Below are 27,015 nucleotides of genomic sequence, written 5' to 3'. Positions count from 1 at the left end.
TCTCTCACCTTTCCCAGTCCCAGCCCTACACGCACGTGTGTCTTCAGTCTTTTAAACCCTGTCTACACAGCTTCCACAGTGACTTTTTTTTTTTGGAAGAGTTTGTCTTGTTGATACAATCCTGTTTACCTGGGTCTCCCCTTGGGATGTAGTGGCCTCCCTGTAGCATGGCTTCCAAGGGGTCCCTCTGTCTGAGCTCTGGCTCTGATGCTGCTCTTCCAGGATAACTTGTTGGCTCTCAACATTGTGCCTCTGTTCCACCTTTTCCCCATTTGTCTGTGAAACTTTCTTCAGGCTGTCCTGCAGGCCCTGGGGTCTTGTGTATGGCAAGCTCGTAACTAGCAGAGCGTTGTCCTGTTGCACGTCTATTAGAGTCATGCTCATCTCCTTAGTGCAACTTAGAATTCCTTCCTTCATTTCCCTTCCTTCCTTCCTTCTTTCCTTCCTTCCTTCCTTCCTTCCTTCCTTCCTTCCTTCCTTCCTTCCTTCCTTCCTTCCTTCCTTCTCTCTCCTTCCTTCCTTCTTTCTCCTTCCTTCCTCTGCCTCCTTCCTTCCTCTGCCTCCTTCCCTCCTTCCTTCCCTCCCTCCCCCTGCCCTTTGTGCTGGTCCTGGGGCTTCAACTCAGGGCTTGGGCACTGTCGCTGAGCCTTTTTGCATAAGGTTAGTTCTCTGCCATTTGAGCCACAGCTTCTCTTCCAATTTTTTTGTAATTAATTGGACATAAAATGTTTCAGGGACTTTCCTACCCATGCTGGCTTTGATCCTCAGATCTTGGTCTTCTGAGTATCTTAAGATTTCAGGCATGATCCACTAGCACCTAGCTAGAATTTCTTGAGAAATCAGCAAGTCATATTGGAGCTTGCATAAGTAGGTGAATTATATTGTCTGATATTTTAAAAATGCTGTTAACATATATCCTTTAATACTTTGGTCAGAGGTAAATGCAATTTCTATTTCACAATCTTGTTTGGAAAAAAAAACAGTTCAGCCAATTGAAATACTAAAAGGAAATGAGACATTTAAATTATGTCCTAAATTTTTCTTTTAAAAAACATTTAGTAGCCCCTATGGAGAAAAAGCTTATTCCCCTCCCCCATCAGTTGGAAGTAAGTTAAGTAAGTCATTTAGACTAGAATGCTGTACTGATCTCTTTTTTCCCCCCATAGTATCTCACAAATTATGATCTGTGCAGCATTTTGCTTGGAACATCTACGCTCTTCGTGTGGGTCGGAGTCATCAGATACCTGGGGTACTTCCAAGCATACAACGTAAGCATTGGGCCAGGGAGAGAAACCCAGCAATTAATGCCTATCTCTTCACTGGGTTCTAGCACCAAGTTTTCCATCTTGGCCATTATCTGACCTTCTTTTTCTCCCCAGGTGCTCATTTTGACAATGCAAGCCTCACTGCCCAAAGTCCTCCGGTTCTGTGCCTGTGCTGGCATGATTTACCTGGGCTATATATTCTGTGGCTGGATCGTCTTAGGACCGTATCATGAGAAGGTGTGTAGCTCTGTTTCTTCCTCCTGCTCCCCAGAGCCTGGGACCATCTGCAAAAGGCTTCCACGCCAGCCTTCTTCCTTCCTCCTCCTCTCCAGCATGTGCCCTTGTCAGCAGTGTGCAGATAGCTGTAGCTTTGATTTCTTTTTCTTCTCTTTTTTAGGATATTGAAGTGACTTTAGGATGTTGGGCCTATTTTTTTTTTTTTTTTTGGTCACACATTCACCCAGATGATTGTCAGTTGAGAGGTATCAGGACACAAGATCTCTTTAGTTAAGAGGAAAAAGCCAGGTACTCACACTTGTAATCAAACTTAGCTATGTAGGAAGATTACAACTGAGGCTCATAGTACAAACCCAGCTAGGACAGGAAAGTTCATGAGACTCTTATCTCCAATTATAGTAAGAAGTTGGAAGTGAAGCTGTGGCTCAAGTCATAGAGCACCAGCCTTGAGTGAAAAAGCAAAGCAAGAAAGTGAAGCTCTGAGTTCAAGCCCCAATATGGCAAAACAATGTATAAATAAAAAAGAACAGTATTATAAGATCTTTTAATTGGAAGCCTTGGGGTTTTCATCCTTGTTAGCTGAGGATGGAGGTAAGTAAAGACTCTGCCTGGAACAACCATTTTATTTCTGATTGAAATGAATGTAGGTGATCACAATACCATCTTTGTGTCTTATTAAAAATTGAAATCTGTGTTCCACACTGTTGCTGAGCTATAGCAGCATTGGAATCTCAGCAATATCAAGGTTCTACTTAGATGTTCTGGCTTTGAAATGATAACGTTGATTGGAAGATAATTTATGAAATGACACAGAAATGCAAGCAGTTATTATGAGTTACAATTTTTCTCCCATGGATCTGTTGCTACTGGAACAAGAAAAATAACAAAATCCAGCAAATAGCAATAGCTAGCTCTTGCTTCTTAGCTCTGCTCAGCATTGCTGCATTTTTTCCTCATTCCATCTCTGAGAATATCAAGAGCACTGCAAGGATAAAATGGTTTTAATAAAAAGCAAAGAATTGCTACTAAATTTAGGTAGCACTTCAATCCTAGGTTTTGAGATTGACAGCTGTATTAACCAAAATGTGTGGTCAACTCTGGGTTGCAGACTCCACAGAGTAAATTGAGAGTTTGAAGTTCAAACCTTCTCTGCTGTCCTACTAAAATATAAGTGCACAGCATGGCTTTCTTCTCCAAGTGTCATATTTAATAAACCCAGAGGGAATAACAATTTTTATTACTTGCAACATAGGAGTAATTATCAAAATGATAACCTATGATTCAATAGTACACCTAGATAATACTATCCATTTTTCAATTCCATATCTCTTCCTTGAAGGTGAAGAAGAAAAGAAGAAGAAAATTTTCCTTTGAAGCTGAGTGCTGATGGCTCATGCCTGCAATCCTAGATAGTCCATAGGCTGAGGTCTGAGGACCACAGTTCAAAGCCAGCCCAGGCAAAAAGTCCTTACAAAGGACTCCCTCAAAAAGCCAGAGTGGAGTTGTGGCTCAAGTCGTAGAATGTTAGCCTTGAGCAAAAAATAGCTCAAGGACAGCACCCAGGCCTTGAGTTCAAGCTTCAGGACCAGCACCCCCACCCCAATTTTTTTCTCTTTGATATAGTGTTTTTGATCTGGATAACTCACTTTTGTAGTGTCCATGAAAATTTACATTTTTCTTCCTCATTTTAGGCTCTGAAAGCTATTGCATGTTTTGGTCATGAGAGGGCAGTGTTGCACTGTGTGGAATAAATATTGAGCCTAACAATTTGGCTTTTTAACTCATTGGCTCCTAAGACTCTGGGACAAGCAGTATTATTATTTCTTTTGCCACTGGCTTCCTGTGTTCCCCACTCCATAATTATTCCGTAATTTGCACAGTTAATGTGGCTTGAGTTTTACTATGTGGACTACCATTCTCAAGTGCTGTTTGTAAGGCCTGGTAGCTCTAAGTCTTCATCTCTTTTGCTATGTTCACTATCCTATCCTGGTAGCCAGCTCACTGTCACTGTGACAAAAATGCCTGAGACGATTGACCAACATTTAAAGAGGAAAGATTGAAAGATTCATTGTAGCTAATGGTTTTAGTTCATGTGCACTTGGCCCTGTTACATTTGGGCCTGTAGCAAGGCAAGACATCATGGTGTCCATGAATGGCTGAGAAATGTGCTTCACCATCTAGTGACCATGAAAAGGAGACAGAAAGAAGCTGAGATTCCAATAATTCCTTCAAGGACACACCCCTGATGACCTAACTTCCTCCTGGCAGGCCAGCGCCTACAGGTTCAGCTTCCCCAATAGAGCCTCAGGCTGGAAACCAAGCCTGTAACACACGGTCCTTGGGATATTTGAGATGAAAACTACAACATTACAGCTAGGCACTGGTGGCTCATGCTTGTAATCCTAGCCACTCAGGAGGCTGATATCTGAGGATCATGGTTCAAAGCCAGCCTTGGCAAGAAAGTCTATGAGACTCTTGTCTCCAATGAATCACCCCCAAATTGGAAGTGGAGCTGTGGCTTAAAGTGGTAGAGCACTAGTCTTGGGGAAAAGAGCTCAGGGATAGTGCCCAGGCCCTGAGATCAAGCCCCATAACTGACAACAAAACAAAATAAAACACAAGTACAACATTCCATTTTTTCTTCCCTGTGGGGAAATATTTGCCTTTATTTAAAAAATAATGTTACAGGGGCTGGGGATATAGCCTAGTGGCAAGAGCGCTTGCCTCGTATACATGAAGCCCTGGGTTCGATTCCCCAGCACCACATATACAGAAAATGGCCAGAAGTGGAGCTGTGACTCAAGTGGCAGAGTGCTAGCCTTGAGCAAAAAGAAGCCAGGGACAGTGCTCAGGCCCTGAGTCCAAGGCCCAGGACTGGCAAAAAAAAAAAAAAATGTTACAATAGGAAAGGATCCTTTACAGAAAGAAATGATTTGGTAATTTTTCTGAGGTCACCCAGATAATAAATGATAGAAATGATATTCACACCCTGATCTGCCTGGCCTTAGTGCATATGCATTTACCAGTTCTCTATAGAAGTTTTCTTGGTATAATCTAAAACAGAACATTGCAAAAGAATTGGGGTTGTACTTCTGGATCAATGGTAAGAAAAAAGCCCCAGAATCTTTCTCAATGTGTATCAAGATCTTGATGGAAAGTGATGTCATTAGCTTTCTGAGTCCAGCGATATTTCCACACACTCAGTTTTGCCCTTTCATCAGATCAAGGTAAAATTTGGATGCTCTGGGTCAGCACTGTCCAATAAAAATGGCATGTGAGCACAAATGGAGCCATGTGTGGACTTTAAAATACTCTAATAGCCATAGTAAAAGATGAAATTCATTTAAATTATGTATTATATGGAACCTAGCATATCCAATATTGTTTCAGCATGTAAGCAGTGAAAAAGAACACTGCTCTTTGACTAAGTCTTTGACTCAGTATGGTATCTTTTGTATCCCCACCAACATCTCAATTCGGATATCCCACATGTCAGGTACTACACAGCCCCACATGGTGAGAGGTTATTATTTTGGATAGTGGACTTGTAGACATATGTCTCACTTAATGTCAGCTTCCCTTTAAACCCTGGGTAGTACAGGGATGAGAGATGTCTCTGGGGTTTCCTGGCAGATCTGTGTAGGTACCACACACCCCCATCTCTAGCCAGGCTGATAGACTGAGGGCATGTATGCTTGAGGTAATTCAAGAAGTACACAGATCAGCAGAGTGAAAGAATTCCAGTATTGCACTGCTTTTCTCTCCTTGCTGCTTCTCTGAATCTGAACTTAGAAGGTTTACCTCTTGCAGTAAAATTTCTCTCAAATTTATCTAAACTATCCAAATGCTCAGGATCCCTCTCCCCCAAGAGTTCCCCTCGGCCCTTTAATACCAAGCACGACTGCAAGCATTTCCCCATAGTATTTTAGAATCATACAACCTTTAGTGTGAAGAATATATAACTAAAACAAACAAAATACCTCTAAAGAGGAGATATCAGAAAAACTAATGTGGTTTTCGACTGTTTGAAATTAGCCAGAGTCTTAAACATTTTAGCTTCCTGTCTTTCTGTGACATTTAATTTCAGTGGATCAACTAAAAGGAACAAAGGAATGAAAAGTGTCTTACTGATTGGTTTATCTCCAGCACTAATGGACTTTGGCACTGTGCCCTTTGAAGATATCTGGGCCCAGAGGGCTAGAGACTATTGATGTTCTTCCAAACCTCACCTTGAATTATTAAGCATTTCTCTAATGTGGTTTTCACATTTCTAGAAGGTTTTCTCTAGTATGAGGCAAAAACAATAGTCTTGCATTGTCTCCATTTTACAAATGAGAAGCCCAAAGCATTGAAAAATTGTTTGATTTTGCTGTTAGCACAGGTAAGATTCCCCAAGTCCTGCATCACACTTTTATGATTCTAAAAGCCTCTGGCTTTAGCCAAGAATTGATTTTACTCAAAATCCCTGAGCCAGTTACAACATTTTGTCTAAATGTTACATGAGATTCTGGCCAGCAGCTCATTCTTCCACATAAGCTATTTGCAAGTTATATTGCATTCAAATAGAAGTTCCTTTTGGCTCAATCACAAATGATCATTAGTGAAATGAACTTTAGATTCTCTTTGTGGTCCCATAGAATCTACAGGGACTTTTTATGGAAATACCCTTTTAATATTTATGAAATTTCTTCTGGGCATCAAGTCTTGTCAAGGCTTACCCTCTGTCAAGAGTCAAAACAGGTTTTGGTACACATGTCCTTCTAACTGGAAGCCCATTAGGACCTTACCATGGGAATATTTGAAGAATACTTATACAGAATTTAGTCACTGAAATGAACTCTGATCATTGCCAAGTCTTGCAGTGCAAAAATATCAGAATGGGAACCAGTTAATTTATTAAGTCTCTGCTTCCACTTGTTGGTGGCTTGAAATGATTCATATGTGCACACAAGAGGGAGATGTATAATGGTTATGGATATCGATGTTGAAATGACTTCAAATGACTTGAGAGTCACGTTCTGCAAAGTTTATGTTTTACTGAAGCCTACACTAGAGTTAAAAAAATAAGTTTCCTTAATAATCCTATAATATTATTATAATTAAGTGTTGACATGAGAGTGGTGTATAAAGGATGAATCAGAGAAACAGAAGGATAGGCCTGGGATGGATGGGAGAGTATTGTTAGGAAATTCAGCACATAGTTTTTGAGTATTTGATTATTTTGACTCAATGACAGAAATAGGAGAATTTGAAAGGAAAGCTCTCTTTTTCCTGGTAAGGGTGGTAGGAGATTTTGTTTTTTTGCATGTGAACTAATAACACAACTTTCAAGTAATGTTGTTGTAGACATTCTCCAGGCCTTCCTGAGTCTCCTCAAAGCTACACTGGCTTCATGCACATACAGTCCTGACGTCCAGAGGGTGGAATTTACTTCAAAATTCTGTAGTCCTCGGTTTGATCTGTGTTTCTAAGAAACAAATTTTCTTTTGCCTACTAGGTTATGATGCCTCCTTACAAGGTTTTCCTACCTAACAAATATTTAACCCAGCACCTCCAGAGACATTTTTATTAAGCTCCTGCTGTTTGCTTTTATTGGATGTGGCAGTAGGTCAGACTCTCAAAACCAGGATTGCTGACTACCAGGTCCAGTGAGTGATATTTATTCCATGGTGGCCTGGGATTGGCTCCTGAATTCCAGTGTACACCTTCAACCAAACTACCTACTGTTAGTATTCCTGGGGCATCAGATCACCTTGTCTAAAATGGAGCCCATCACTAGCCCCATCACTTATCCATACTTCAGACATACTTCCTCCCTGTTCTTCTCATTCAATCAGGCCTCTCCCTCTCACCTAGACTCCTAAGTCACCTCTGACTGGCATCCTGCCCTGGGACTGTTCCCATTCTAGGAGAGTTTGCACCTGCCATTGGCTACATTGAGAAACAAAGATAAGATTGCATTACTGCTTTGATTAGAATTTCTTTTGCTTGTGTCTAGTTATGGGCTAGACTAAGCCTGATGTATATAGAAGAAAGAGTGTGGTCCTGTGCAGCATGGGGAAGACATCAGCTTCCAACCACTGCCCCTGTGGTTTGGCACCATACCACCCCAGGGTCACTGAGCCCAACTATCCCCTCCTTCTAGTGCTAAGTGTAACTTACTTTGCACAGCTCACCTCAGCACTACCATGGGGTCTTATTGTCTATTTGGTTTGGTTTTGAGACCAGGTCTCACTATGCTTTGTAGCCTGGGCAAGCCTGAAACTATTGATCTTGCTGCTTCAGCTCATGAGTGCTTGGATTACAGATATGAGCTACCATTCCTGGCCTACATATTCATTCAGGTAGGGGTGATTGGAAGGCATTAGCTATGTTTATTTCTTCTTTAACACCTCTCTTGTGGCATCCTTTACTTTTTGATGTGCTAGAATTACCTGGATGAATGTTGGAAAGACTATGGCAAACAATTTAGCAAGATTTTGTGGTTCTGTGTTATATCTCAGTCACTTTCAAAGGTTGCTGATCAGAGTACACAACCACTCTGGTTCTTTCAGAAAGCAGTTTGGCAGTTCATTGCCTTAAAAATGTTAACCCTTAGACTCTACAATAGGAAAAGGCATTTGCAGAAGTCTTTGTTCCTTTGTTCTTCAAATTAGCAGACATGATGTCCCCAGTGGCAGAGAAGTAGGTCAACTGGGGATTTTCAAGGAGGAGCCTATTAGATAACTGTATTTTCTGTGTGTGAATAACATAAGAAGATGTGTGTGTGTGTTTGTGTGTGTGTGTGTGTGTGTGTGTGTGTGTGTGTCAGATAGCATGTGTCTCATCATGATGCTTCTTGTTCCCGTAGTATGCAGGGTTCCCACTCAAATGCTTCTTCTTCCCATAATGCTCTGGGTGCCCATTAAACCGATAAAAAAGATCAGGATGGTGCCTTTGCAAACCATCAAGCAATCAGCACAAAGCCCAAGGGAGGAGATATGAGAGGAGTAGTGTATTATAAAACCCACTCTCCAAGAAGACTCCATTGGACAATAGTCTTTTGGGGCCCCTCATTTAGGAGATTCACTGCTTTCCTTTCATTTTGAAATAAAAGCTGTTTATATGAAGTAGAAAAAATTAGAACCCAAATTTGTTAGACAATAGGAGTAAAAACATGTTAAAAGTGCATGGGAAAAGCCAAGACAAATGTCAAGTATTTATCTGTGAGAGGACAGTGGACAGGAGGGAGTTGAATGTTTCCTATTTTTGTGGTATTCTGGCTGTCTTAAAAGGAATGCTTTCACTATGACCAAACATCATCATCAATGACAACAAAGCAAAAAGACCACTTTGAAAAAAGACAAGCTAACCATCCCATTCTGCTTTGTTGGATGTGCATCTTCTCTCAGAAGCTAATTTCTGTTTTCTCTCTACAGTTTGAAAATCTGAACCTAGTTGCTGAGTGCCTGTTTTCTCTGGTCAACGGTGACGACATGTTTGCAACCTTCGCTCAAATCCAGCAGAAGAGTGTATTAGTGTGGCTGTTCAGCCGCCTTTATTTGTATTCCTTCATTAGCCTTTTCATATACATGATACTCAGCCTTTTCATTGCGCTGATTACAGATTCTTATGACACTATTAAGGTATGCAAACTCGGTGTAAGATCAGAGGATAGGAAAATACCATGCTTTTACTTAAGTATGATCATTGTATTTAGCTTGTGTAGAAAATGAATCTTTTGGTCTCTAGAGACTAATTATCAACATACATTTGCTACACGATCTCCCTGTTATCCCAATTGGGTTGGGCAGGGCTGGAAGTGCAGTGATAAAGACAAAGAGCATAAGTCAGGATGGGCTAAACTGGGGTGTCCAGCAGACAGGTTGCTACTCTCTTTACCAGTTGATGTTTCTGCCCAGCTGGCTACCTATAAGTTTAATTGATGAGAAGCCATCTTGACAACTAGCTGAATAGTGGCACACTTCATTCATGTTGATGATAAAAGCCCTTTGACCGCCATATTAAAGCAACCTCACTTGAGTGTGAAGGACAGGGTCCTAGAGTCTTTGTGTCTGCTGGGAAAGCTCACTGCCCTCTGTTCTACTCAGTGGACAACTTCCATAAAAGTATAGCAAGTGGCTTACATTCCAGAAGATTCTAGGTGGACAGAGAAGACAGTGGAATATCTTATCTGCTCTCACTATTCACATTCTAACTTTCTACTTTTGACTATTTCCTTCTTTCCCTCTGTCAACACACTCTTCTGCTCTTCCTACCAGCTTTCTTTCAGCTGTTTTCCTCTGGATTGTTCTCTGTTCCTGCGGTGGCCCTGGTGTGGTTGTTCTGGAACTGGCAGGGTGATTCACCATTGTTAATAGAACTCTTTGGATCTGAGCTAGCACTGTGGGAGAGTTTTCTTTCAGCAAAGGTGGGGTTGATTTGTTGACAAAGAGCAATTTTTCGTTTTCAATAAAGAAGGTAACATTGTGTACTTTTAAAAAAAGAAATATCAACAGAATGGGTTTCCTGAAACGGATCTGCAAGAATTCCTGAAGGGATGCTACAGCAAAGAGGAGTATCAGGAAGAGCCCACTGCCTTCCAGTCCCAAGCCTGCTGTCGGAGGTCAGTATTGCATTTATTCTCCGGGCTCCTGAGGTCAACTGCTGTGTTGCCTTAAGAAAGAGGTGATCCAAGGCTAACACCACACTCTGAAATCAGTTCTTTGTGAACAATAGTTTATCTGTTTTTCCACCCAAATTGGCTTTAGAAATGGATTGTTTCTTGTAAGACAGGTTTTTGCAGAAGGGTTCATGACATGAAATCAGGAGGTTGATATTTTTCTTTTTTTTTTCCCCCTGGGTCATGAGGCTTGAACTTGAGGTGCTGACCCTGAGCTCTTTTATTTCAGACTAATGCTCTACAACTTTAAGTCCCAGCTCTGATTCCTGTTTTTTTGGTGGTTAGTTGGAGATAAGAGTCTCACAGACTTTCCTGACCAGGATGATTTTGAACCATGATCCTCAGATCTCAGCTTCTTGAGTAGCTAAGATTATTGACATGAGCCACAGGTTCCTGGCAAGAATTTCTTTTTATTTCTTCCAAAAATCAATACTTGGGGTTTATAATTCAGGAGGCTGATCTTTTAAGTGACTGAAGGAAATGGTCAGAGTTCTTCTTTTCGGAAGTGGGGCTTTGGGAATGTCTTATGGCAGCTTTTCTTCTCACAGCATGTGGTACAGATCATCTCCTGCAGCAGAGCAGGAAGCCTCCTTGAGATGAAGCTGTGTGTGTGGCCTTGGTTGAGAACATGAACTTGAAGCTTTTCATGATGTCCCTGAGCTTTCTTTGCTTGCTGTATGGGACTCAGGAAAGTGGCCAAGAACTGAGTGGACGGCATGTGCCACCAGTGGTCTGGAGACTTGGGATCAGATGGGGACAGTTCTCTTCAACATGTCTCTCCTTGTTCTCATCAGAAGTTTTTGGTGGGAGTTTTCATGCTCTGCCTTTGTTTTTCAAGAAGGGTGCTTTCAACCAAATTCCTTAAGGAAGATGAGATATCATTGCTCCTTAAAACTATAAGATGTATTTTTTTCTGCTAATCACATCTTGGGATTTAAAATAACGTGAGCAAGCCTATCCAAAGAATGTCTGGTAAATTAGAAATGAGATCTTCTAGAGAATTGAGTTTTCAAAATCACATTTCATTCTCTCTGAGCATTAAATTGTTGTTGTAGAATCTGGGAAAAGGGGCAGTTACTTTTCTTATTAGGAAGCTGACTCCTAAGAGTCAGCCTGTATAAAGAAAGTCTCTCACAGTTGTTTTTCTATTATGTAGAAAAAGGGGACGAAATTTCACTAGGAAATGTGGTTGGGAATTGTGAAAGGTAAGTGATAGGCTTTTTGGTACTCTAGTTTTGGACCTGTTTTCCATTACTGAAACAAAACAAAACAACAAAAACCCTCAAACTCCAGAAAGCTGTTAAATGTCTCATTGTGCAGCCATTTAGAATAATGGTAGTCTTGAGATTGGACTAGATGCCTTATATACTAAGAACGAACCTGAATGGTGAAAAGGAGGGAGCAACATCAGCAGACAATTGTTTTTACATGTGCTAAAGGGCTGTTTAGAAGATGCATGGTGAGAAGGAGGGCCGCTCATCATGAGGAATGAAAGAATTATACTAAAGAGTCCACCAAGAAGATCACAGAACTGGGATGATAATTTTGAAGAAAGGAGTCTATCAGTGGTTTGAGATGTAGCTCAGGTGGTAGGCTGCCTGCCAATGAGCAAAAGCATAAGATATCAAGTTTAAGTCCAGATCTCAGGCAAACAAACCCAAAGTAAGTATATTAAACACAAGAAGTCATTGCTGCCATGTTTGGCCAAAATTTGGTCCTTGATGAAATCAGCTAGAGTGGTGTTAGTAGGATTAATGCATCAAAACCTAGATTCCAGGAAGGTTTGATAATTCCTGTAGAAAGTATATGATTCATGGAATCTGATGGGAAGGAGTAAGTTGCAATGGGATCTTGAGAACAAGCGATTGTGTTGAGCTCATCTGAAGTTATAGTAAAATGTGTTTAAAGACTAGAAAGGAAAGAATGGAATGAAATTGAGGAAGGGTATGGAGAATAAATATATATTGGGAAAGGGCTTTGCAGAGGCAACTTGGGTAATAAAAGCACTGAAAAGATTTGTGTCAGATGACAGCAAACCAGCTCAGCTCTGCCCCCTGCCGGGCATGGATGTGGTTGTTTCTTTTCAACAAAGCAGTCTGGAAACACCTACCAATGAATTCCCAGACCTCCTAACCTGGTCATCAGAATACCTGGGTTTTTGTTTTGGACCCTGACACTGATCAACTGTGTCCTGTGACCTCTCCTAAACCTCTCCATTTCTCTCGTGTTATCAGGGTAAGCCAGGTGGTCTATGAAAGCACTTCCAGGCTAAAGAGAATGATGTTTTGGAGAGGGATGCTTTATTGAATAGATGTGAGTTAAATTCCCTCCTTCTTTATTATAATAAAGGATGAAAACTAGTCCTTGTGACTATTGATAAGGCTTTATTAAGAAAGAGGAATAGGACTGGGAATATGGCCTAGTGGCAAGAGTGCTTGCCTTATATACATGAAGCCCTGGGTTCAATTCCCCAGCACCACATATACAGAAAATGGCCAGAAGTGGCGCTGTGGCTCAAGTGGCAGAGTGCTAGCCTTGAGCAAAAAGAAGCCAGGGACAGTGCTCAGGCCCTGAGTCCAAGGCCCAGGACTGGCCAAAAAAAAAAGAAGAAGAAGAAAGAAAGAGGAATGGAGGGTCCTAAGAGATGGATGGCTGCTCACAGTTTGTTTCCAGAAACATGTACTCAAACCTCAAATAATGTAAACATTTCTTCTTAACTTTTCTCCCTTTTGCATGTTTTACTTCTATTACCCATGTGTGCCTAGGATGTAGAGTATTCTGATGTGTTGGTGAAGGTTTTATCTTTAAATCACAGTTGTTCTTTCTCTTTTTCCTCCCCCTTTTTCTTGTAGGAAAGGAAGTGATGACGACTTGATGCTTATTAATTAAAGTCCTTCTGCTATGGACAGCTAAGTGTCAGGCTCTTTATACAGTGGCAATGCAGAGTGACCCCAGAAGGCTTGGACCAGTAGGTCCAAAAGAGTTGGCTTACTTAACAGTGCATTAACAAAGAAGACTGACTGTCAGCTGGCTGACCAGAACCAAAGTTTCAAAGTCACTTTTTCTATGAACTTGGAGGATAAAAAATAAACTACAGGCTACTACAAGACATATGTGCAATGGAAATATAGACAATGGACCCAGGTGCTGATGGCTCAAACTTCTAATCCTAGCTACATGGGGGACTCAGATTCGAGTATAGTGATTTGAAGCTAGCATGGGCAGGAAAGTCCATATGACTCTTATCTCCAATTAACTACAAGGAAGCTGAAAGTGGAGCCATATCACAAGATTTGGAATGTCATCCCTGAGCAAAAAGCCCAAGGGATAGTGTCCTGGCCATGAGTTCAATCCCCAGCATGGGAACAGGAAGAGCAATGAAATTATCCATTAATTTGATAAGTTAGGACAGGGTAATTTGGGGATGGAAACCCCTTTCCTCCTTTCTTGGTATGGAAATTAATGGTGTGTAAAGCAATGCAGTATGTGTTTTGTCACTAAAGGATTTGTTTTCAGAGTGATTCGTGAGTAGAAGAAATGTTTTAATTCATGATCTTCACAGAAGTATAGTTGAGTGTAATAATATCAAATGAAGATGTCAAGCTGGAGGAGTATTAAGCCATGTAAAGATAACACTTAAGCCAGGAGCTGGTGGCTCATACCTGTCATCCTAGCTACTCAAAAGTATTGTGATTTAAAGTTAGCCAGGGTAGGAAAGTCCATGAGACTTTTATCTCCAGTTAACTACCAGAAAGCCAGAAATGGAGCTATGGCTCACTAGCCTTGAGCAAAAAACTCAGTGACAGTGCTCAGGCCTTGAATTCAAGTCCCAGGATTGGCACGCACACACAGACATAAATTTTAAAAATTACATTTAAATCAACAGTAGATATTTCTTAGCCTGTTTGCCCATGAATTTCCTTCTTCATCATAATATGGAGTAACAATTGGCATGCTCAGTGGAATGAATTGGAAACAGAACATTGTTCTAATCCTGACTGGACTCACACAATATGTGGCAATAAACGGTCATTGTGTTCACTGAGGTTAACCTTTGATCTCCACCGAGATGGGGATTTACCATTGTCAAGCAAGGAAATGTGGTGTGTTTTTCTTTAAATAAATTTATTTTCATCTTATATTGGTGATATTTGTATTTATTAAAATGTATTATCTCATAGTATCTGAAAAATTAAGAGTACATCTTTATGGACTTTTTGTCTACAAAAATTCTCATTTTGGGGGCTGGGGATATGGCCTAGTGGCAAAAGTGCTTGCCTTGTATACATGAGGCCCTGGGTTCGATTCCCCAGCACCACATATACAGAAAATGGCCAGAAGTGGCGCTGTGGCTCAAGTGGCAGAGTGCTAGCCTTGAGCAAGAAGAAGCCAGGGACAGTGCTCAGGCCCTGAGTCCAAGGCCCAGGACTGGCCAAAAAAAAAAAAAAAAAAAAAAATTCTCATTAAAAAAAAAGCACAATAGGGATTAGTATACAGAAGTTATTAAATATTTAGTGATGATGGATTAACATTGTTCATGCATAGATTTATATTTAGCTATCTCAAAGATCAACTATTTGAGTTTATTGGTGAAGAGTAGAACATGAATTAAGCAGAACCCTTATCTTAGGGCAGATGCTTTATGGCTGCATTGAACTTCTAGCTCTTCTTATGATGGTTATTTTTGAGATAGATAGTTCACTTTCTGTCTAAGCATGTGCCTGGACTTGATCTGCCAATTTTAGGATTCCTATTGCAGTTTTGATGACAGATATATGGCCACATCTAGCTATAGACTGAAAAGAAGTCTTAGGAACTTCCCTAACCTGGCCTGCCTCAAAGTACAATTTTCCCAAATACAACATCCTTGTATGACAGGTCACCTAGCTATGGGTTGAGAAGGAGTGTCATGAGCTTTTCTTCTTGGGCTGGTCTTGAACCATGATTCTTCTGTTTCCAGCTAAGATTATAACTATATGTCACTGGTGCTGTGGCTCAAAGTGGTAGAAGGATAACCTTGAGCAAAAGAGCTCAGAGACAGTGCCAAGGCTCCAGGTTCAAGCCTCTTGACCATTACCACCACCACCACCACCAACAACAAAAGTATATGTCACTAGCATTTGGCTTATGTTTGCCTTTTAAACAAAGAACATTAGACTGACGGATCTGGACTCCTTTATATGACTCCAGAATCAGCTATGTGAATAGATCACTTATTAACTACTTCTGAGTGTATCTGCCTAGCCCTTGTCTCTGAACAGAATTGCCTCTCATCTAAGCCTGTAACTGTGACTGACATTTGACTAATGTTTCTCTTTTATTGGCTTCCATGTTTCTTTTTATTTCTTTCCCCTCCAGTTTTATACAACCCTCTCAGGTAGGAAAATCTTTTTTTTTTTTCAAGGTTACGTGAATTGATGGAAACATTGTTTTCTTCATTTTATGTAATTTCAGATAATTGTCACTTTTTCAAGTGTATTATTTGGATTTTATTGACCAGTTGTCTCAAACTTCTGCTAATAGATAGCTCTGAAACCATTTCTGTCTTCTGCAAGGCTCCACTTGAGGAGTTCACTATGAAAGTTAGGAGACATTCTTTCTGTCATACAAATTTAATTATGGAATCTCTCCCCCTTCTAGAATTTGCCTTCCTGGCTTGTAGTGACACAGTCAAAGCCAGGTGCAATGTCTTCAGCTCATTGACCTGGAATGGGAGGAGAAAGTGTCGGCATAGAAGCCCCAAGAGTTAAAATTCTAACAGTCTTACCTCAGAAAGGTTGAGGCTCTAGACGAGCTGCTCTCTATATTTAAATAATAATAATAAATCTCAATAAAGTATGGAAGTTAAGTCACATTCCTCATGCAAAATCTGGCATGATGTGAAACCTAGCCTTTCTTCCCCCTCGATTCTCTACTGTGTTTCTAAGTAGCTTCCAGGAAGTGCCGCAGACATTAAGACACAGCTTCTGCAGCTAATGGGCCTGCACTTTCCTCTTCCTGAGTCTCTGTGGACAAGTCATGTGCTTCAGTCTCCCCAGGTGAGTAATGGAGATGGTGAGAATTTCATTTCAATTTTAATTTCAATGAGTGAAATGTTAAAGTGTATATAACAGAACATGGCTTTTTAAGTGTTCCATGATGATTAGGTTTCATTAATAAATGCTTCCTTGCATAGTGGGCAACTCTAAAAATCTCACCTGAACTAGCCATGAAGATAGATCTTTTTTTTGTTTGTTTGATCTCATCTGTGTTTTGCTCTAAGCTCACCACACAGTTACGATGGACTTTGTTTTGGTTAGGACATCTAACTCCCTCCTGGAAAGTGGTTATCAATTCAAACCCAATTAGTGTACACCTAGCTGTGGAGGAATGGCACAGCAAAGCAGCCTCCATATCCTGCCACTAGGGGCACAACTGTCCTGATAGAACAGTAAAGGTGCTGGAGAGTCACATGTCCCTAGTCCTTCAACATGGCATGATCCTCAGTCCTCTATCAGGGGCCTATTGCCCTTGCCAGACTCACCAGACTCACCAGAATATGCAAAGTATGGGCCAGTTTGCTTCATGGCCTGTGCCGATTTAACATAGGAAATGCGGACAGGTGATGGAGATACTTAGCCAAAGCCAAATTGGATTTCTGCCACTTCCCCCAACTCCTGCAGAGGGCCTATACTGTAATTCAGGCAAGAGGCGCACCCTAACCCTTTGGAAGCCCCAGCTTGAAGCCTTGAAAAGCATAGCAGCTTAGCTTTATAACCCAATAGACAGTATCCCATGAAGAGTTGACCTGAATCGGAGCCACTTAAAAAAAATAGATATTTTTCTAGAGCCGTGTTAGGTCCACACAAAACAAAGAGGAAAATACAGAGTTCCCATAAATTCCCAATTCCCACATTGGCCAGCCTCACCTCTCCTCAGTGGCCCACACCAGAAGGAGACATTTGTTGCAATCCTGTTGGTGAACCTATCTTGGCTCACCACTCTTAAGTTCATAGTTTACATTAGAGTTCACTCTTGGTTTTATGCACTTTTGGTTTTGTAATATGTTCCCACCATGATAGGTGCACATGGGATAGTCTCACTGTTTTACAAACTTTCTTGCTTATTCCTTCCACCATCTTGCTCCAACTCTTAGCAATGGCTTATCTTTGTACTGTCTCAATGGTCTGTTCTTTTCCAGGACATAATATCTTTGGGATCCTACAGCCCTTTCAGATTGGCTTCATATTTAATTGTATTATTTTAGTTTCCTCCATATCGTATTGTGAGGCTGCCTGTTCACAAAGGGACACCATTTGTCATATCTCCACAAATGTGGCTGTTTCTTGGCTGGCCAAGATAGAGATTAAACTTCATGGTGAGTGAGGTGGTGAGAAGCCACGTTTTCCAGGAAGGCTAGGTGCTCTGATGCTCTCCTTTGCCTCATTTCCTCCCTCCTCCAAAGAAGAGCCTCACTTCCTGAATTTCTATTTAATATTTTTCCCTTGACACAGAATAAATGACTTCTAAATTCAAGTTAGTCTGACAATTGCTATGGTCCTCAGGCTTTGTGCAGTAAAGTCCTCTAGGAACTTCCCAGTACACTGGACCTACAAGCATTCCCTCCTGTAACTTTTGTTTGTTTGCTTGGTTTTAGTGGTACTGGGATTTGAATTCAGAACCTCACACTTGCTAGGCAGAGGTTAAGACACTTGAGTTACACCTTCAGCCCCATTTAGCTTTATGTTATTTTTCAAATGGTCTTGCATATTGGTTGGTGCTGGCCTAGTACTTCAGTCCTTCTATCTATGCCTCCCACACAGCTGAGATTACAGGTGTGCACCACCAGACCCAATCCCAATGACTCTCTTTACAGCTCTTAGTCTGAAGGGCCTATGTGTGTAGCACTATTAAACATGTTGCGTCTTGGAGAAAAGAGCATAGTAGCATTGGGAGTACTTAAACCAAATTTCCAAATAGACACTCAAGTTGTTAGGGAAACAATTCAACTCATGTCGGTTCTACAATGGGCTCATTTACAGCAAACGCTGCTGTAAACCACGGATGGCAAATGTGTCTCTTGCCATCTGTCTTTGCTGGAGAACCAGCAAGTGAATGAGTAGCAAGAACATTCCACACCACCTTACATAACAAGGACAGCAAAACTCTGACTTCCTGAAGACTCCTGGGAGCTATTGGCTACGGTGAATGGGGGAGATCATTTATTAGTGTGATCTATGTGTCTTAGTTTCTAATGATACATAAATTATCCCATGAGCCATGATACATATGGTTTAAGAGAATTTTAAATGAAAGCAATTTTTTTTCTAGCAACATTAATTGCCTAGCAGCAGTAAATTACTTATCTCCTGCAGCCCATGGGCTGTGGTCATTACTCTTTCCTCGAGGTTGAGAGAATGTTCCCCAAGAGGAATATTTGCTCTGACAAAGTGAATTTATATCTTCATGCGACCCTGCAACTAGGTCTAAAGGAGAGAGCATTACTCGGGGAGGAGGGGAGGGCTAAGCGCGTGCGCGCACACACATGCCATGCTGCATGTGTTACCATGAAAGGATAGTGAATTTAGTTCTATCTCTGGTTTGCCTTTAGGGGAAAACCAATTTTGCTATCAAGAATTAATCTTCTCCAGATGCAGGCTTGAAAGTAGACTTAGCTAATAAGCATGACATTCCCTAGGTAACAAGCATGGGAAGAGATAAGCATTATTAATATTGGAGAACACTAGATAATTACATCATGTGTAGAAGGAAAATGATGATGGTATGCAGGACCATGAATTCATCACATATTTGTCCATTTCAAGGCCTACATTAAGTATTAAAGATGTAAGGGTCTAACTACAAGTTTCCTTCCTCCAACTCATGTTGCATCTAGTAGATGAAACACTACAGCACTACAACAGAATCAAGGCCAGTGAGCTGTCAGCCAAGGCGATGTCTTCCTGATGGGTAAAGTAAGGTTTTTCAGAGACTAGAAAATGCTAGAATTGAAACTTAAAGAATATATTAGCTGGGCCTTGTGTGTCATACCTGTAATCTCAGTATGCAGATACCTGGGGCAAGGTGGGTCACAAGTTTGAAGTCAAACAGCCTCCCCAAACAAGCAAACAGAAAAACAAACAAATAGAAAACAGTGGTATGGATGAGGGCTTTCTGGACAAGCCTTCTGGAGGACAGAATAGCAAAGGCGTTGATGTCTAACATGGGACCTGGTTAGTTAGGAAATTTGTGCTTTTGAGTGGGTAGAATGTAAGTTGTATACTGAAGAAAAGAATAGAGGGTACCAGGCACTGGTGGCTCATGCTTACACTCCTGGCTATTCAGGAGTCTGAGATTTGAGGACCATGTTTCAAAGCCAGCCCAGGCAGGAACTTCAGAAAGACTCTTATTTCCAATTAGCCACCAAAACAACAACAGCAACAACAACAAAACTGTACTTGGAGCTGTGATAGAGGGCTTGCCTTTAGCACATAAGCTAAGGGCCAGCACCCAGGCCTAGAGCCCCAGGACTAGCAGGGAATAAAAAACAACAACAAAATACTAGAAGGCACAACTAGAAAGGTAGAAATACAGGGCCCCAGGACATTTTATACCTTGGGAGAGTTTAGAGCTGAGAGCCATATGACCAGGGAAGGTAGACTAGAAAGGACAGTTGGGCTCCAGTGATGTCAAAGAAAAATCAAATCAGTTATAATGCTGAGAGAATCACATATGAACATGATTGTATGTATATTATCTGTGTATATATATATATATATATATATAAATCATCTATTATCTATTTATCTACCCACCTATGAGAAAGAGAGAGAGAAATGAAAAACTGACCTAAAATTGTCTCTATAGGAATATACCAGATTATACTACATTGAATGTATCTATATCTATGTATCTACCTATCTAATCTGTACACATATTTTTCACTTCTCAAAAGAAAATACCCTGGCATTTTCTTGAGCCATCTCACTTTGGGGGAAGGAGGGTCTCCTCTTTGAATTTCTGTTAGTGAGAAATAGGGGTGTTAAGATGAATGGACTGTATTTCTATCACATGGAAATTTCTCATTCCCACAGTTTTAAACAAAGCAGTTAACTCAAGACTTTCTCTTTCTGCCTCACTCCTCTTCACCCACCTGAAACCCAGATATTTTGAAGTCCTCTGACCTCGGCCATCAGCAGATTTGTGTTTCTAATGGTGGCAGGACCTGCAGGTGTGACCACTAACAGTTTCAGTCTTCCATGAGCTGTGGAACACTTCCCACTGTGCGTAGAGCTTCTAAAAGACTCTGCCTCACCTCTAAATTCCTGCTGTGACTTTGTGAAGATTTGGGAGAGGGATCACAGGTTTGGAAGTGAGCATGGCTGTGCAGGTTTTCCAGCAAATGCCCGGAAGTGCTCCGGTTTAGTCTCCCTTATGCTTCCATCAATCCTCTGCAGAGACAATCCTCTGCCAGCCATAGAGATGCCATCTTCCAACTCTGCCATCCTCTGACAAATGCACCCATGTGGGTTAGAGGTGGTAAACTCCTAACTCTTCCTTAGTGTATGGAACCTATGAGAGCAAGGGCAGGGAGAAACCCCATGAGGTGTTCCTCACCACCCCAAGCAAGAAGTGGTAAGGACTCTTGCAGCCCTGCAGGCTGATCATAGAGCAGGGAACCTGAGGAATACAGTGGGTAGTCCAGACTGATTGGTGGATGTTCAGTTCTCTGTAATATGTTCACAGGGCTAAGCCGTGGCCCTAACGTGATCCATACTAGCTCTGGCTCTGGATGGCCAGAGAGGCATGAGGAGGGGAAACCATCATTGTCCTGCAATGGTTCCTAGGCAGTAAGGATCACAATCTCCTAGGCCAATCTTGGGGGAGGGGTATGCATTTCCTCTCTAATGAGACTAATATGGAGACAACTTCCTATATCAACTTCCCAAGGTCAAGTTCCTGGAATAGCTTTTAAGGCATCTAATGGATGGAGGAGGGGATGGGTGGAGCTATGAGGATTCTTTTACTAGATTTTTATCACCCTTGTGAAGAATGTTTCCACAGCTCCTCTGAAAAAGTGGAACACAAAAAGGGATGTTAGTCACACAAGGGAAGTTTGGAGGTGGGGTGTCTCATGAAATGATGATATGATTCCCCTCCCTCATGCTTTTCTCTGGCCTTAAGCTCTTTCTTATGCAAAATACTTTGTGAAAGTCTCCACATTGAGATGATTGAGACAGAAGAATTGTCATTAATTTTCTACATTGAAAATTAAGCAACTAAGTAGCATAAACCTCATGGATATGTGGTTCTTTCCCTTTGGCCTTTTCACAGTAGGCATCTTCTAGAAAGTACGTCATTGAGATACAAGTGGGTACAAGGCATATCAGCCAGCAGCATTATCTTTTTAGTATACGTTAAGAAGATCAAAGTTTAGCACCTTAAGGGTGTGTAGTCAAATTCCAGATGGATTATAGACTTGACTGTAAAAAAAAATCCATATATGAACTAGGAAATAATACAGATGACTTTTGATCTGATCCCACAAAACAATAAAAACTTCCAAACTACTAAAACAAAACAAAAAAAATACCTTAAAAGAATAAAATAAAACAGGTGCCAGTGGCTCATCCTATAATCTAGCTATTCAAGAATCTGAGATTTGAGGCTCATGACTAAAAGTCAATCCGGGCAGGAAAGTCGATGAGATTTTAATTAACCACCCAAAAGCCAGAAGTTGAGCTGTGGTAGAGCACTAGCCTTGAGAGAAAAAGCTACGGGGCATTGCCCAGGCCCTGAATTCAAGCCCCAATTCTGGCACACAAGAAAGAAAAAGAAGGAAGGGGAAGGAGAGAGGGATGGAGAAGGAAGGAAAGGAAGGAGAGACAGAGGAAGAGATGAAGAGAAGGAGGAAAAAAGAATGAAGGAAAGAGAAGGAAGAAAGAAAATACAAATAGACATTACTATAAAATAACAACTTTCAAAAAATTAAAAATGTAAACGAAATTTGAAAAGCAGACTGGGAAAATGCAAGCCCTGGCCTATATTCGTGGTTAAGCATCCTTGTAAAGAACTACAACTCATTCTGAGAGTGCAGCAAGCCCTATATTTTCTGTCTGTTGCATGTACCTAGCACCATTCCTGGAGAATAGCAGCCATTCCACAAACACTGCTTTTTAAAGCACTACATAGCTGACTGCCCCACTACCTGTACATATCATTGCTCTTCCTCCCAATGAATTTAAGGGTTAAGAATTAGGATTTCCATTTTACCAGAAGAAAAGACTGAGTGCAAAGTAAGTGGTGGAGACTGACGATGACTTCAAAGCTTTTGCTGTTTGCTTCTATCTAAACAAATGCTTCTTGATTGGAATTCAATGGAAGGAAAATGATTAGTCTACTTAATGAGAAACATGACTTCTAATTTCAAATAACACCTTGTTAAACAACATGCTTTGAACTCAAACTTTGCTAGTGCTGAGAGGAAATAGTTTTACGTTTGTGGAGGAGTTGAAGAGCACATGACAACTCGCAGCTCTCCCATTAGATAGCTTAGTGATGTTAGACAAGCAGGGTAAGCTGTTCCAGGTCTCAGAGTCCTTATCTGGAATACACAGATAATAGAATCAAGAGTGCAGAGAAGCCTAGTAACTTTATCCAAGATTACACAGTGCTAATTGCTAGCCTGGAATAATCAGACCCAGGCAGTTATATTTAGAGCCGGAGTTCAGTTAAAAGTGATGTCTATGGAATTATGGATGTCAGAAAGATTTGAAAAGGATAAAGTGGATCCAAGCACCAGTGGCTCATGCCTGTAATCCTACCTACTCAGAAAGCTGCGATCTGAGGATTGAGGCACAAAGTCAGCCTGTACAGGAAAGTCTGAGCCACTTACCTCTGATTAACCACACACACACAAAAGAAGAAGAAAAGAAAGTAGAGGTGTGGCTCAAGTGGTAAAGTGCCATCCTTCAGTGAATAAGCTAATGGATAGCACCCAGGCTCTGAATCCAAGTATAGGCACACAAAAAAAGAAAAGAAAAGAAGGAAGGGATGGAGGGAGGGAGGGAGAGAAGAAAGGAAGGCAGGAGGGAAGGAGGGAAAGAAGGAAAGAAAACCTGGAAATATTAGGTGAATAGGGATAACATCCTGGAGTACTGAGCATGGTTTTGGTTCAAGAGTGTGAAAAATAGAGTTCAAAGGGACATTTCTGATGTCTGGGTATGTGTTTAATGTAGTATCTATTTTCAAACATTGTTTAAAATGCATACTGATAGAGAGACCATAGTACCCTTCCTAGTCCCTTCAGAGAAAACCAGTGTGGCAGTACTGAATGGTGGACCAAAGCCAGCATGCCCCAAATTAGAATCTCCAACTAGCTCCATAAAATAAAAAGTACAGTCACTGAGGTGGGGTTTTGGCATGTATAATTATGAATCACCAAATTGTTGAGATTGAAGAAAAGATAGCCACTCTATAAAACCTGGACTCAGCACCTCTTTCATCTCACTGGCCAGAAGCCAGAGAGTCAGTGTTAATAACGTGTTTTAATGGCACTCACGTTCTTTTCATGGCTGGTGCAGTACTGATCGCTGATGACATCAACTGTTGTACGTACATCACATCTTTCTCAAGTTGATCTTCCTGCTCTCTTCTCTTCCTCTCATTTATTCCATCTATTTGCTTAGGTGTATTTGAGAGAAGGTTGCATATATTATGAAAGGGACACAATATAACTTTCATAACGTACCAAGGGGATGACATAATACCTCGGTGTGTGTTTCTCAGACTCTAGAATAATCTCTTGTCTAATCACAGCAATATGGCCAGTTTAGGAACTTTAGCATTAAATCATACTTTTTATCAAATATTTGATTCACAATCATTGTCATCCATCACTCTAATAGTTCTCTAAACAGCATTATTTTCTTGCTTTTAGCACAGGAGCCAATGCAGGGTCTATATTAAATTTAGGTGTCCATATCTCTTTAGTTTCTTCTTATCTGGGATAGTTTCTCAGCCTTTCTTTCTTCTTCAGGGATGGTGATGGGGTACTGGGGTTTGAGTCTCACATTTATTAGGTAGACACTCTACCATTTGAGCTATACCCTCAGCTCTTTTTGCTTTCATTAATTTTTCAATGATTTTTTTTTCAGCTAGAGTCTCACTTTGTTCAGTTAGTTGGGATTACAGGCATGTGTCACAGTGCTGGGCAATCTTCATAGTATTTTTCACTGACATTATGACCTTGAAGCCTCAGTGGTCAGGTACATCTCCTTATCTGGATGTCGTGATGTTTCCTCATAAGTAGTTCTTGTGTTTCATGTTTCTGGCACAAATACTCAGAAACACTGTCATAATCTCCTCAGGGTATCCTGTCAGAAACATGTGACAGTGAGTGGTCAGTCCTGGTTGGTGACATCTATTCTCAGTCAAAATGTTGTCTAGTTCTTCCATTGTTGTGGTGGCAAGAAGTATAAACACACACAACTTCAGCCTCTTGTGAGGAACATGATTGGTGGGTTGGCCCAGCTGCTGTGCTTAGAATCCATCTATATGGGTTTCCCCCCCAACATTGATTGTATTGCATTGCAATTGTATCTTTAAAAAATTAATTTGATATCCATTAACAGCTGTTGTGTGTTTTATTGTAGGCTCATGTAATCAACCTCAAGAATTCAGTTACCTCGTGCTAGCTTCAGCAGCACGTATACTAAAATTGGGCCGATACAGAGATTAACATGGTCCCTGTGCAAGGATGACACGCAAATTCCTGAAGTGTTCCATTAAAAAAAAAAGGAATTCAGTTACCTAAATATGTTTTAGAACAAATGCACAGAAGCAGAGCAAGATATTCTAGTTATACTGAATTAACTAAGAAAAAAACATTTCTTTTCACTAAGCACCAAAAATAGTTTTCCTTCTATATATGTATGCATATATGTATATATACATATATATGTTATATATTTATTTATATATGTAGCCCTAGTCATGTCAATGCCTATAGTAGAAAGATGAATGGTAAGAACTATTAACTCCTATATGCATTGCTTTTATTTAAATATATAAATGACAGTAGTTTTACTCTTAAAGATTCCATAAAACACACAATAATCATTATTTAAGATTTTACTGGGGGGCTGGGATTATGACCTAGTGGCAAGAGTGCTTGCCTCATATACATGAAACCCTGGATTCGATTCCTCAGTACTACATATATAGAAAAGGCCAGAAGTGGCGCTGTGTCTCAAGTGGCAGAGTGCTAGCCTTGAGCAAAAAGAAGCCAGGGACAGTGTTCAGGCCCTGAGTTCAAGCGCCAGGATTGGCAAAAAAAAAAAAAAAAAAAAAAAGAAGAAGAAGATTTTACTGGCATTTTGAAAAATAGTAAATCTATTAATATTAACAATCCACTACAGGAGCATAATTCTTAGTAAGAATAACATATTTACAGTGTATTAAAAGGTTTGCAAATGGTTTTCACATATATTATTTATTTTTACCCTTATAATAACCCTGTGCAAAGTAGAGTATGTGTTATGATTCCCATTATATATATATGGAGAAATTGTATTCTTTCACAAACGGAAAGATGAAAGTTAATTGAAATGGCAATGGATGCTAAGGAAAGTATCTCAAACCTGGCATGCAGCATCGAGTTTCTGAAACTACCTACTGTTATGCCTGGAAATTTTCATTTCTTTTATAATATTTAATATTTAATACAATTGCTAATACACTAGAGTCAGTGTTCTAACCTGCAGAGAAGTCTTCCTTAAATCTATAATTCCTTTTGCTGCTTTTGGCAATCAGGGTTTAATAAATAAAATAACACAAGTTCTGAACATCAGTGTTTTTCCTTTGAAACTGCTGAACATTTTGAGAACCTTTAAACCTTTTTGATTACCATGAGGTTAATTAAAAAGAGAGAGAAAGGAACCAAATTTAGCAATTTTTAGATCTAATTTATCTGGAAAGAGGAATGTAAATGTGTTGTTTTTTCTAAAAGATGCAAGGAATTTAACTTTTCATAGGGAAACTTATCAGCAAAGCAGCTTCTTGGAGAATTGCGTTTTTTTATGTCGGTGGTGATTCTCCTTATCCTAATAATACATTTTGTTTTATGGTCTCTTTTGTTTGATGTTTGTTTGATTGTGCAGGTTCCTGTTGGTTAGGTTTCACTTGTATATATGTCTTCATTATAATTTGAATATATTTTATTCCAGTATCATATAGCTAGATTTGTTCAGTTATGCTATTTCTAATGGATCCCAATTGTTATTTTGTTGACATTTCTTGTGATTTATGCCTATAATTATAATTTGCATTTTCCATTAATCATTTTTGTTTCCCCTTCCCCTCTCATTTTACTGGACTAATGGAGTTTCTAGTTATCATTTCTCTTTCTTTCCTTTTGTACTCATTCCACCTTGTATAACTTCTTATCTGACTTAAAAAACATAGAGTCAGTCAAAATCTCTATGCTCTTCAATTATATGACAACGTTAGACTCTGCCTTAGGTTACTATAATTTTCTACTTACTCTCTACATTTTTTTTGCTTGTGTATTTTAAAGCTTTTTTTTCTATCTTCCTTCCTCCATAAGTTATTTTGCATTGTAATTTTTACTTGTGCAGACAATGTTCATTCAAATTTGCTTTATTTTTTTTTTACCACTACTATAGGAAAAATGATTTTGCAGACCATGTCTTTCAATTTCATTCTTTCTTTAGGAACTTATACTTTTGGTTTCAGTCATCATCAGAAAAAAAGAAAATCTTGTTTAGTCATTAGTTTGCAATAATTCTTTATCTGGAAGTGAAAGTTCAGGATGCCCAGCATTTCTCTTCAATACTTTGGCAATTAAATTTC

The 27,015-nt window shown here is 40.2% G+C and overlaps 1 protein-coding gene and 1 non-coding gene across 3 annotated transcripts in view; both read left to right on the top strand.

Annotated features, from left to right (window-relative positions):
- Window positions 1-13,303, top strand: part of Mcoln2 (mucolipin TRP cation channel 2) — a 53,839-nt gene extending 40,536 nt beyond the window's left edge. For both annotated transcript variants that reach the window (XM_048351679.1, XM_048351678.1), the window contains exons 10-14: window positions 1,167-1,268; window positions 1,380-1,502; window positions 8,921-9,127; window positions 9,989-10,107; window positions 13,017-13,303. In XM_048351679.1, coding sequence (XP_048207636.1) covers window positions 1,167-1,268; window positions 1,380-1,502; window positions 8,921-9,127; window positions 9,989-10,107; window positions 13,017-13,053 — 588 coding nt within the window. In that variant the 3' untranslated portion in view covers window positions 13,054-13,303. The remainder of the gene's footprint in view (window positions 1-1,166; window positions 1,269-1,379; window positions 1,503-8,920; window positions 9,128-9,988; window positions 10,108-13,016) is intronic.
- Window positions 13,304-24,832: 11,529 nt separating this feature from the next.
- LOC125355767 lies at window positions 24,833-24,936 on the top strand. Its single transcript, XR_007211704.1, has one exon. It is a non-coding gene; the product is annotated as a U6 spliceosomal RNA (small nuclear RNA).
- The last annotated feature ends 2,079 nt before the right edge of the window (window positions 24,937-27,015 follow it).

This window comes from Perognathus longimembris, chromosome 7, assembly GCF_023159225.1.
Source record: "Perognathus longimembris pacificus isolate PPM17 chromosome 7, ASM2315922v1, whole genome shotgun sequence".
NCBI classification, from domain to species: Eukaryota; Metazoa; Chordata; class Mammalia; order Rodentia; family Heteromyidae; genus Perognathus; species Perognathus longimembris.
Note: the sequence above shows the minus strand (reverse complement) of the source record. Positions and strands in the feature narration are given on the sequence as shown.